Raw genomic sequence first — 12,801 nt, 5'->3', positions numbered from 1 at the left:
TAAGAATATGTTTTCACTTTGTCATTAGACAGCATCATACTACCCTGCATACCACTGCTTGCTTGCTTCTGAAGCTAAGCAGGGTTGGTCCTTGTCAGTCTTTGGATGGGAGACCAGGTTCTGCAGGAAGTGGTGTTGGAGGGCCAGTAGGAGGCATGCTTTCTTCTGGTCTAAAAATGGCAGAAATTGGGGACATTGCCCTGTGTAGGGTGCTGTCTTTTGGATGGGACGTTAAACGGGTGTCCTTACACTCAGTGGTCACTAAAGATCCCATGGCACTTATTGTAAGAGTAGGGGTGTTAACCCCAGTGTCCTGGCTAAATTCCCCATCTATCCTTTGTAATATCATGGCCCCCTAATCATCCCCTGCTTACAATTGGCTGATTCATCCCCCTACTCTCACCTGTAACTATTCCCCATTTATTGCTGTAAATGAGAATGTGTTCTCAGTCAACTTACCTGGTTAAATAAATTATGGGGTAGATGGGTGAGAATTTGTATTTATTTAATCCAATTTGAATTCAGGTAGTAACACAACAAAATGTGGAATTAGTCAAGTGGTATGAATACATTCTGAAGGCACTGTATCTACCTCTATCTATCCAGTATCCCTTCACATTGTAAATATGGTACTGGAACTGATCCTGTATATATTATGCTTGCTTACTTTATAGTGTTTTTCTCATTTTTATATATTGTGTGTTTTTGATTTACCTTGTTATTTTTAGTATTACATTGTTATTGATTACTGCATTGTTGGGGTTAGAGCTTGCAATAAATGCATTTCACTGTACTTGTGCATGTGACATTACAACTTGAATGAGTGGTTTTGGGTGGATTTTTCCTTTAATCTTATAGAATACTTGTTCACTTGTGCTTTATGGCACAAACTGTATTTTTTTAAAACTGTACTTTTATCGTAAGTTACCGGCTACTGAGTCACGGTGAAAATAGTGGAAACAACTTTTAATGTATTTCTGCAGCTGAACTGTATTTTTACATTACATATACTGTACAACGACAAACTGTATTCAGAAGGGAAAAATGAATTCTAATTCCAATCATTTTCAATACTGGAGCATTTGGAATTTGGTTCACTTTCTGATTTGACTGAAACTTAAATTGAATTGACCTCAACATTGGTCAGCATACTTGGGATGCAACCACACCTAGGATTTGAACTCACAACCCCTTGGATGCCAGGAACCTGAATTTCCAAACAGAGGTTGGCCACAGATTTATTGGCAATAATACGTTTCTGCACTTTTCTAAAAGTTGCTCGGAATCAAGTTAATAATCGTGCAATTATCTGACAATACCAACGAAAAAGTAGTTCAGAGACTCTTGACATTCGTAACCATGTTGGAGGTGGGAATTTACCAGTGAAGTCGTAAATAAATACCAGTTCGATATATTCATGTGCATCAACCATAAACTAAAAGTACAGCTATCATGCTTGTAAACAAATTATGGAGTTTTAAAACCATATTAATAGTTTGCATTTTTGGCTTAACTGACAAATGCTGTTCTCAAGGTAATTTAGTAGTTCATATCAGCATGTGGGGGAAGTCAGTGCTCAGGGATGGTAGATGCATTTCCGACTAATATTTACCAGTTGGAGGGTCCTTCAAGTGTATTTTTCCCAGTCGTATGTGGTAAATTCCCACTGCCCACAAATGCAGGATTAGGTACAATCATTACTGCACTTTGAAATGTAGGTAGGGGCAATGTGCTGTCGGGGGCTCATTAGATCATTTGGGGGCATGTTCTGAAATATGTTGTATTTGTGCCAACCTTCAGTAGAAGTTTTGTACCAATTTAAGTGGTTTTATCATTATGTTGAAGGTCGAGCATCTCTTTTGACACTGTCAGTTCTGCACTATTTGTAAGTCCTTGTGACAATCAAGAACTGCACTGTTAATAAGTTACCGTCTTTCTTCCAAAAGCTTAATGGCAGCTGGTTCACAGGAAGTTAATGTTTAATTTTCAGTAACTTACTATCAACTAGTTGGTACCTGGTAGGTAAGTGAGTGTTACAATAATATGGGAACTAGCTACAGTATTGTAAAGTATTTAAGTAAAAATACTTTAAAGTACTATTTAAGTTTATTTTTTCAGTATCTGTACTTTACTATTTATATTGTTGTCAACTTTTATTTAATTCCTGAATATTTTTTTTTACTTTTTGCGCCATACATTTTCCCTGACACCCAAAAGTACATTTTTAAATGCTTAGCAGTACAGGAAAATGGTCCAATTCATGTTCTCATCAGGAGAAGATCCCTGGTCATCCTTACTGCCTCTGATCTGGCGTACTCACTAAACACAAATACTTTTTTGTAAATTATGTCTGAGTGTTGTAAAAGTGCCCCTGGCTACTCATAAATAAAAAAGAAAAGAAAATGGTGGCTTCTGATTTTCTTCATATAAGGAATTTTACAGCATTTATAATTTTACTTCCGATACTTAAGTATATTTTAGCAATTACATTTACCTTTGATTTTTACTCAAGTAGTATTTACTGGGTGACTTTTTTACTTTTACTTCATTAATATTCTATTAAGGTATCTTCACTGTTCCTCAAGAATGACAATTGGGTTCTTCTTTCACAACTGACTAGCTATGAATGAAATATCATATGGCTGTTTGGTATCACATGCACTTATGTCAGCCTATAACACAGCTGCAGATGTGACAGTATACAAGCTAAATATTTATGAACAGAATACAACAGAACACATTAATTGGGATGACGTTACCTTTCATGGGAGACCAGAAGAACTAGCTGAAAGCAATGTCCCGAATGAATAAGCCTCTCCTGCAATATTCTGATAGGCTGCTACAGTATGCTGCCAATCATCAAGTGATGTACATGTCAACACAAATATCAGTGAAGGCACAGAAATTCACAGCAACAAGTTACCATTATATTACTGGAAAATGCACAATAAGCACTTTACAGTGCAGCTCATTACTATCACAATCTCTTGCTAATTTTGCAGTACAGTGTCAAATGCATTACTTGTACTGGCATAACTATCAAACACTTAAACTGCTCCAACACTTCCACTGACGGTTGTCACAAATACACATACATTTAACCACGCCCCCAAATATGTTTTTTCCTCCTCATCAATCTACCCACAATACCCCATAATGAGAAACCAAAAACAGGTTTTTAGAAATTTTTGCAAATGTATTAAATATAAAAAACTGAGGCCTCCCATGTGGTGCAGCGGTCTAAGTGCTTGAGGAGTCACTACAGACCAGGGTTTGATCCCAGCATGTGTCACAGCCGGCCATGACCGGGAGACCCATGAGGCGGCGCACAATTGGCCCAGCATCATCGGGGTTAGGGGAGGGTTTGGCCGATCGGGATTTCCTTGTCCCATCGCGCTCTAGGGACTCCTTGTGGCGGGCCGGGCGCGTGCAAGCGGCCTATGGTTCCCAGCTGGACGGTGTTTCCTCCGACACATTGGTGCGGCTGGCTTCCGGGTTAAGCGAGCAGTGTGTCAAGAAATAGTGCGGCTTGGCAGGGTTGTATTTCGGAGGACACATGGCTCTCAACCTTCGCCACTCCTAAGTCCGGAGGGGAGTTGCAGTGATGGGACAAGACTGTGAATTCCAATTTGGGAGAAAAAGGGGTAAAAGTACCAAAACCCCTGGAAATATCACATTTACATAAGTATTCAGACCCTTTATCAGGTACTTTGTTAAAGCACCTTTGGCAGCGATTACAGCCTTGAGTCTTCTTGGTTATGATGCTACAAGCTTGGAGTTTCTCACATTTTTCTCTTCAGATCCTCTCAAGCTCTGTCAGGTTGGATGGGGAGTGTTGCTGCACAGCTATGTTCAGGTCTCTCCAGAGATGTTAGATTGGGTTCAAGTCCCGTCTCTGGCTGGGCCATTCAAGGACATTCAGAGACTTGTCCCGAAGCCACTCGTGCGTTGTCTTGGCTATGTGCTTAGGGTCATTGTCCTGGTGGAAGGTGAATCTTCACTCTGGAGCTCTCACGCCCTGACCTTAGAGATCCTTATTATTCTCTGTGAAAGTCTATGTTTTCTATTTCTTTGTTTTTGGCTGAATCTGGTTCCCAATCAGAGGCAGCTGTCTATCGTTGTCTCTGATTGGGGATATATCCTTTTGCTGTTTTGTGGGATATTGTTTTCTGTTTAGTGTCTGTGCCTGACAGAACTGTTCGCTTTCGTTTTTGTCTTTGTTATTTTGTTTGGTGTCATCAATAAAATATGATGTACGCCTACCACGCTGCACCTTGGTCTCCTTCTACCAACGAGAGCCGTTACAGGCGCAGGTTTTCATCCAGGATTACTCTTTACTTTGCTCTGTTCCTCTCTCCCTCCCTGACTAGTCTCTCAGTCCCTGCTGCTGAAAAACATCCCCACAGCATGATGCTGCCACCACCATGCTGCACCGTAGAGACGGCGCCAGATTTCATCGAGATGTGACGCTTGGTATTCAGGCCAAAGAGTTCAATCTTGGTTTCATCAGACCAGAGAATCTTGTTTCTCATGATCTGAGAGTCCTTTAGGTGCCTTTTGGCAAACTCCAAGCGGGCTGTCATGTGCCTTTTACTGAGGAGTGGCTTCCATTTGGCCACTCTACCACAAAGGCCTGATTGGTGGAGATGGTTGTCCTTCTGGAAGGTTCTCCCATCTCCACAGAGGAACTTTGGAGCTCTGTCAGAGTGACCATCGGGCAATTTTGTCACATTTATTTCACATGAGATTGTTTTTTCACAGGTGTTCACATGTCACGTGCAGTTTCATGTTCTCACATGTTGACATTTGTATCCCCATGTTGTCACATTCATTTCACATGAAATCATGTTCTCACATGTTGTCAAATGTTGCTTCACATGTTGTCACATTAACCTCACATTAAATCACATGATCACATATGAAATCCATGTGTTTTTTCCATAAGTGAAGGCCCTAAAAATTGTCAAAGTCTCCAACCACCTAAGTCATAGGCGACAAGTGGTACCAGAGCACCAAGTCTGAGACCAAAGGGCTCTTGAACAGCTTCTACCCCCAACAGTTAATCAAATGGCTACCCAGACTATTTGCATTGACCCCCTTTTTTGGAGAGGGCACTGACATTATTGCACTGACTCTATGCACACTCACTGAACTCTACCCACACACTCACAAATACTACACTGACACTCCTACCCACACTTACAAAACACACGCATATTGACGACACACACACACACACACACACACGCACACACACACACACACACACACACACACACACACACACACACACACACACACACACACACACACACACACACACACACACACACACACACACACACACACACACACACACACACACACTTGCCACATACAATGCTGCTACTCTGTTTATTATCTATCCTGATTGCCTAATCACTTTTATCCCTACCTACATGTACACTACCGTTCAAAAGTCTAGGCAGAATTGCAAAGAAAAAGCCATATCTCAGACTGGCCAATAAAAAGAAAAGATTAAGATGGGCAAAAAGAACACAGACAGAGGAACTCTGCCTAGAAGACCAGCATCCTTTTCCAATGATAAATTAGCCTTTTAAACTGATAAACTTGGATTAGCTAACACAACGTGCCATTGGACACAAGAGTGAAGGTTGCTGATAATGAGCCTGTGTACAGCTATGTAGATTTTCCATTAGTTTCCATCTACAACAGCTACAACAGCTACAATAGTCGTTTACAACAATGTCTACACTGTATTTATGTTCAATTTGATGTTATTTTAATAGACACAAAAATAGCTTTTCTTTCAAAAACAATGACATTTCTAAGTGATCCCAAACTGTGATCCCAAACTTTTGAACGGTAGCATACATATTACCTTAATTACCTCAACAACCTCGTACCACTGCACATAGACTCGGTACTCCTCGTTTATAGCGTCATTATTGTTACTTATTTTCATATTTCCTAATCTTCTCATACATCTTAACTCTGCATTGTTGGGAAAGGGCTCATAAGTAAGCCCTGCATTCGCCGCATAAATGGACCAACCTCTGCCTCATAAACCTTAAATCCGTGAGGAGGAAGAATTAGATATTTATCTTATGTAGCCTAGGTGTTTGTATCATACTTTTATTCTGAAACTATATTGTCATTATTACTGACAGTACTCCATTAAGACTTTTATTGTGAAGCACTTAATTATTCACAGAATCACATGCGCATGTTGAGAGGGAAAGAGAAAAGTTTCGGATGTTGATAGAATTGCTACTTTACTTGGCTGTGTTCTTGTTATCAGAGAACTAATACAAGATAAAGTACTTTACCAATTGTAACTGTGAGTTATAAGACCCAATAGTCCTCCGGAGGAAATTTGATATAATATCGACAATCCAGAAATTAAGGTTACACTTATATTTGAATAGGGCCCACATGCCATTGTAATTAACTTGGCCTCTGTGTAGCTGTCTAGAAAAAGATCAACAATCAATATTCCCTAATTAGCTGGAGTGTACAGGCTTTGCCTACTGCCTACGGTGGATCCATAAAGATCATTAGAGCTTCAATCTGTTTCATAACCAGGAAAATGGAACGCCATTATCTTTCACACACTTATGTCCCCTATTTTTTTTAATGTGAAACAGAGTCCTGTATACTCTTCTCCACTAATTTACATTGTTTGTATTTCAGGATATATTTAGTTGATGTGACTGTTCTGTGGGCCATGGACATGCTGTATAGATGTGTAATTGAACATGTTGTGTATTGCAATTGGGTACTTGAATGCCAACTCATTAGTAGAAAAAGTGAGTGGTCTGCGACTTTGTGAAAGAGAACAATGTGTGTATAAATATATATACATACACACACACACACACAAACATTGTTTATATATATATACACACATTGTTCTCTTTCACAAATGTGTGTGTGTACGTGCATCACAGCAAAAAATAACTTGAATGCCAGCTCATTTGAAGAGCCTCAGCAGATTCCTCTTTATTAATATGATCTGTGGCTTGACCTTGTCTGCCCTAAAAAAAGTATGTTTGCACATTGTGTGTGTGTGTGTGTGTCACACCTCATCTCTCCCTGTACAGGGTTGAGAGGTTCAGTTCAGAGCACTCTTAGTACCCTCCTACTCTTTTCTCTTGGGATAATATTCAGGGAACCCAGTTGTGTGTGTGTGTGTGTGGCGGGGGGGGGGGGGGGGGTGGACCTGAACCCATTTTGATTTAAAGCTCTCCATTTGAGTGACTGAAGGAGCATTTTGTTCTGTTGTGGTATGTAGAAAGCTCCTCGTTGCTGTAGCCACAGCTCCCAGGCCTTGAACCTAACCTGGAGAAAGAAGGCACTCGCAATCACACAGAACTCCATAATAACAGTTAATCTTCATAAAAACCTGAATGGTTACCATGGCCTAAAATGTGTTTGTTTCTTGAAAGGCACAACATTCATTCCAAATTCACATGATCAATTGTGTAACTAAATAAAATATGCCAACATAAGTTGGAAAGGAAATATGATAGGATAGGTTACCATAACAAACAGTTGCAAAAATGTTGGGATGTGCATAGTTAACATTCAGCTTGTTCATATTGAACTGCTAAAAGCTTTTTTTGTTTTTGTATTATAATTTTGTGATATCTAATTATGATAATGTCTCATCACTGCAACTCCCCAATGGGCTCGGGAGAGGTGAAGGTCAAGTCATGCGTCCTCTGAAACATGACCTGCCCCTCTGCATTCTCCTTAACACCCGCCCACTTAACCTGGAAGACAGCGGCACCCATGTGTCAGAGGAAACCGCTCAACTGACGTCAGCCTGCAGGTATCTGACCCGCCACAAGAAGTTGCTAGAGTGCGATGAACCCTGCCCTAAACCAGACAACGCTGGGCCAATTGTGCGCTTCCCTATGGGACTCCCGGTCATGGTTAGTTGTGACACAGCCTGGGATCGAACCCGGGTCTGTATTTATTTTATTTTTTATTTCACCTTTATTTAATCAGGTAGGCTAGTTGAGAACAAGTTCTCATTTACAACTACGACCTGGCCAAGATGAAGCAAAGCAGTGCGACACAAACAACAACACAGTTATAAATGGAATAAACAAACATACAGTCAATAATACAATAGAAAAAGTCTATATACAATGTGTGCAAATGAGGTAAGATAATGGAGGTAAGGCAATAAATAGGCCATAGTAGCAAAATAATTACAATATAGCAATTAAACACTGGAGTTATAGATGTGCAAAAGATGAGTGTGCAAGTAGAGATACTGGGGTGCAAAGAAGCAAAATAAATAACTGTATGGAGATGAGGTAGTTGGATGGGCTATTTACAGATGGGCTATGCACAGGTACAGTGATCTGTGAGCTGCTCTGACAGCTGGTGATTAAAGCTAGTGAGGGAGATATGAGTCTCCAGCTTCAGTGATTTTTGCAGTTCGTTCCAGCCATTGGCAGCAGAGAACTGGAAGGAAAGGCGGCCAAAGGAAGAATTGGTTTTGGGGGTGACCAGTGAAATATACCTGCTGGAGCATGTGCTACGGGTGGGTGCTGCTATGGTGACCAGTGAGCTGAGATAAGGCGGGGCTTTACCTATCAAAGACTTATAGATGACCTAGAACCAGTGGGTTTGGCATTGAATATGAAATGAGGGCCAGCCAATGAGAGCATACAGATCAAAATAGGAAGCCAATTCTAGATTTAATTTTGGATTGGAGATGCTTAAAACCTGTTGAGGATATGGCAGACATACGCCCCCTTTGGAGAGATTGGGTACCCCTAGTAAACTGGAAAAAAAATCTGTCAAAAATTGTTAATATATGCAAATAAAAATTATTATTGGATAGAAAACACTCTAAAGATTCTAAAACCGTTGGAATTATGTCTGTAAGTATAGCAGAACTCACAGGGCAGGCATTCTTCCAAACTAGTTTTTGTGGCCATGAAAGTTGGAGCAACTTTGACGTCATGGCCCCCACCCTTCCCAACCAGCTATGATTCTGCGGACACTTTCTATCTCTTCCGCTAGATGTCCTCTTTCATTAGAGCTTCAAACCGTTCAAATCGCGCGAGAATTGACCCTATGGGAGTGAAATTAGTGCGTGCCACGAGAGAATAGGCTGTGCGTATGGGCGCGAATTGGTCACAGCCATTCCTTTGTTTCCAGCACTGAAGAGAAGGGCAGACGATGGCCGATTGAATTGAAGTTTGTTTTGCACGTCTAAAACATCATAAAGCTTGCTTCTGCACTTAGTTTGACCTGTTTAGTCGACATATAATGTGTAATTTTGAAGTTTTGATGCGCAACTTATCCGGACCAGAGGACGTTTTGGGTGCATTTCAGCTGATGTTATTAGCAGTAGCTAATACAAAGACGCAAGACTTGAAACCAAACGATGTATTGGGTAAGTATGAAGCCTTCCAGAACATTCTGAACGAAGACCATCGAAGGTAAGGGAATATTTATGCTTAAATCTGTGTTTCTGTTGACTCCAACATTACGTGGAAATGTAGCTTGGAACTGAGCGCTGTCTCACAATATGGAATAGTGTGCGATTTCTGTAACGTTAAAAATAAATCTAACACAGCGGTTGCATAAAGAAGCAGTGTATCTTTCTAACTATATGTAGAACATGTATATTTAGTCAAAGTTTATGATGTCTATTTACGTTATCTTGCCGCGCTACATAGATTTCCTGCGGGCATTTTTGAGTAATTTCTGAAGGTGAACTCACTGTAAATGGACATTTATGGATATAAATGGCATATTATTGAAAAAAAAAAATATGTACTGTGTAATATGTCATATTACTGTCATCTGATGAAGATTTTCAAAAGGTTAGTGAGCGATTTATTTTTTAATCCTGCGTTTGTTGATTGCATGTTTTGGCTATTGAAATGAGCTGTGTCTGGTGGTGGTTTTACATATATATGTGCTATGTTTTCGCCGTAAAACATTTTAGAAATCTGACTTGCTGGCTAAATGAACAAGATGTTTATCTTTCATTTGAGCTATTGGACTTGTTAATGTGTGGAGGTTAAATATTTTTAAGAATATTTTTGCGTTCCATGCGCCACCGTTTCAGCTGCACGTGGGAGGGTTGATTCCCAATTGGGAACCAATATCGTAAACAGGTTAATGTGATTCTGGAAGGAGAGTTTAAGGTCTAACCAAACACTTAGGTATTTGTAGTTGTCTACATATTCTAAGTCAGAACCGTCCAGAACCGAGTAGTGATGCTGGATGGGTGGGTAGGTGTGGGCAGCGATCGGTTGAAGAGCATGCATTTAGTTTTACTTACATTTAAAAGCAGTTGGAGGTCGCGGAAGGAGAGTTGTACGGCATTGAAGCTCGTCTGGAGGTTAGTTAACACAGTGTCCAAAGAAGGGCCAGAAGTTTACAGAATGGTGTCGTCTGCATAAAGGTGGATCAGAGAATCGCAAGCAGCAAGAGCGACATCATTGATGTATACAGAGAAAAGAGTCGGCCTGAGAATTGAACCCTGTGGCACCCCCATAGAGATTGCCAGAAGTCCGGACAACAGGCCCTCCGATTTGACACTGAAATTCACCTAAGAAGTAGTTGGTGAATCAGGTGAGGCAGTCATTTGAGGAACCAAGGCTGTTGAGTCTGCCGATAAGAATGTGATGATTGACAGAGTCGAAAGCCTTGGCTAGGTTGATGAAAAGAGCTGCACAGTATTGTCTCTTATCGATGGTGGTTATGATATCATTTAGGACCTTGAGCGTGGCTGAAGTACACCCATGACCAGCTCGGAAACCAGATTGCATAGCGGAGAAGGTACGGTGGGATTCAAAATGGTCGGTGATCTGTTTGTCAACTTGGCTTTCGAAGACCTTAGAAAGGCAGGGTAGGATAGATATAGGTCTGTAGTAGTTTGGGTCTAGGGTGTCTCCCCCTTTGAAGAGGGGGATGACCGCGGCAGCTTTCCAATGTTTGTATCTCAGACGATACAAAAGAGAGGTTGAACAAGCTAGTAATAGGGGTTGCAACAATTTGGGAAGATCATTTTAGAAAAAGAGAGGGTCCAGATTGTCTAGCCCGGCTGATTTGTAGGGGTCCAGATTTTGCAGCTCTTTCAGAACATCAGCTACCTGGATTTGGGTGAAGGAGAAATGGGGGAGGCTTGGGCAAGTTGCTGTGGGGGGTGCAGGGCGGTTTCCCGGGGTAGGGGTAGCCAGTTGGAAAGCATGGCCAGCCGTAGAGAAATGCTCAATTATTGTGGATGTATCAGTGGTGACACTGTTTCCTAGTCTCAGTGCAGTGGGCAGCTGGGAGGAGGTGCTCTTATTCTCCATGGACTTTTCAATGTCCCAGAACTTTTTTGAATTTGTGCTACAGGATGCAAATTTCTGTTTGAAAAAGCTAGCCTTTGCTTTCCTAACTGCCTGTCTATATTGGTTCCTAAATTCCCTGAAAAGTTGCATATCGCGGGGGCTATTCAATGCTAATGCAGTACGCTACAGGATGTTTTACTGCTGGTCAAGGGCAGTCAGGTCCGGAGTGAACCAAGGGCTATATTTGTTCCTGGTTCTACATTTATTTGAATGGGGTATGCTTATTTAAGATGGTGAGGAAAGCACTTTTAAAGAATAACCAGGCATCCTCTACTCATGTGATGTGTTCAATTTCCTTCCAGGATACCCGGCCCAGGTCGATTAGAAAGGCCTGCTCGCTGAAATGTTTTAGGGAGCGTTTCACAGTGATGAGGGGTGGTCATTTGACTGCAGACCCATTACAGACACAGGCAATGAGGCAGTGATCGCTGAGATCCTAGTTGAAGACAGCAGAGGTGCATTTGGAGGGCAGGTTGGTGAGGATGATATCTATGAGAGTGCCCTCGTTTATGCATTTGGGGTTGTACCTGGTAGGTTCATTGATAATTTGTGTGAGACTGAGGGCATCAAGCTTAGATTGTAGGATGGCCGGAGTGTTAAGCATGTCCAAGTTTAGGTCACCTAACAGCACGAGCTCTGAAGATCAGGCAATCAATTCACATATGGTGTCCAGGGCACAGCTGGGGGCAGAGGGTGGTCTATAGCATGCGTCAACGGTGAGAGACCTGTTTCTGGAAAGGTGGATTTTTAGTAGAAGCTCAAATTGTTTGGGCACAGACCTTGATAGTAAGACAGAACTCTATAGGCTATCTCTGCAGTTGATTGCAACTCCGCCCCCTTTGGCAGTTCTATCTTGTCAGAAAATGTTATAGTTAGGGATGGAAATGTCAGGGTTTTTGGTGGTCTTCCTAAGCCAGGATTCAGACACGGCTAGGACCTCCGGGTTGACAGAGTGTGCTAAAGCAGTGAATAAAACAAACTTAGGGAGGAGGCTTCTAATGTTAACATGCGTGAAACCAAGGCTTGTACAGTTAAAGAAGTCAACAAATGAGAGCGCCTGGGGAATGGGAGTGGAGCTAGGCACTGCAGGGCCTAGATTAACCTCTACATCACCAGAGGAACAGAGGAGGAGTAGTATAAGGGTACGGCTAAAGGCTATAAGAACTGGTCGTCTAGTACGATCGGAACAGAGAGTAAAAGGAGCAGGTTTCTGGGCACGGTAGAATAGATAATATAATATACAGACAAAGGTATGGTAGGATGTGAATACAGTGGAGGTAAACCTAGGCAGTGAGTGACGATGAGAGAGATATTGTCTCTAGAAACTTGATTTAAACGAGGTGAGGTCACCGTATGTGTGGGAGGTGGAACTAAAGGGTTAGCTAAGGCTTATTGAGCAGGGCTAGAGGCTCTACAGTGAAATAATAAC

At 41.5% G+C, this 12,801-nt stretch overlaps 1 protein-coding gene across 4 annotated transcripts in view; it reads left to right on the top strand.

Annotated features, from left to right (window-relative positions):
- The first annotated feature begins 9,147 nt into the window (after positions 1–9,147).
- LOC110521343 (receptor-type tyrosine-protein phosphatase zeta) overlaps positions 9,148–12,801 on the top strand; it is a 99,903-nt gene continuing 96,249 nt past the window's right edge. For all 4 annotated transcript variants that reach the window (XM_090231212.1, XM_090231211.1, XM_090231208.1 and 1 more), the window contains exon 1: positions 9,148–9,418. In XM_090231212.1, coding sequence (XP_090087338.1) covers positions 9,292–9,418 — 127 coding nt within the window. In that variant the 5' untranslated portion in view covers positions 9,148–9,291. The remainder of the gene's footprint in view (positions 9,419–12,801) is intronic.

The sequence above is a fragment of the Oncorhynchus mykiss genome, chromosome 4 (assembly GCF_057628025.1).
Source record: "Oncorhynchus mykiss isolate SJ-2025 chromosome 4, ASM5762802v1, whole genome shotgun sequence".
Taxonomy (NCBI): Eukaryota; Metazoa; Chordata; class Actinopteri; order Salmoniformes; family Salmonidae; genus Oncorhynchus; species Oncorhynchus mykiss.
The sequence above is the reverse complement of the archived record's forward strand: the minus strand, read 5'-3'. Positions and strand labels throughout refer to the sequence as shown.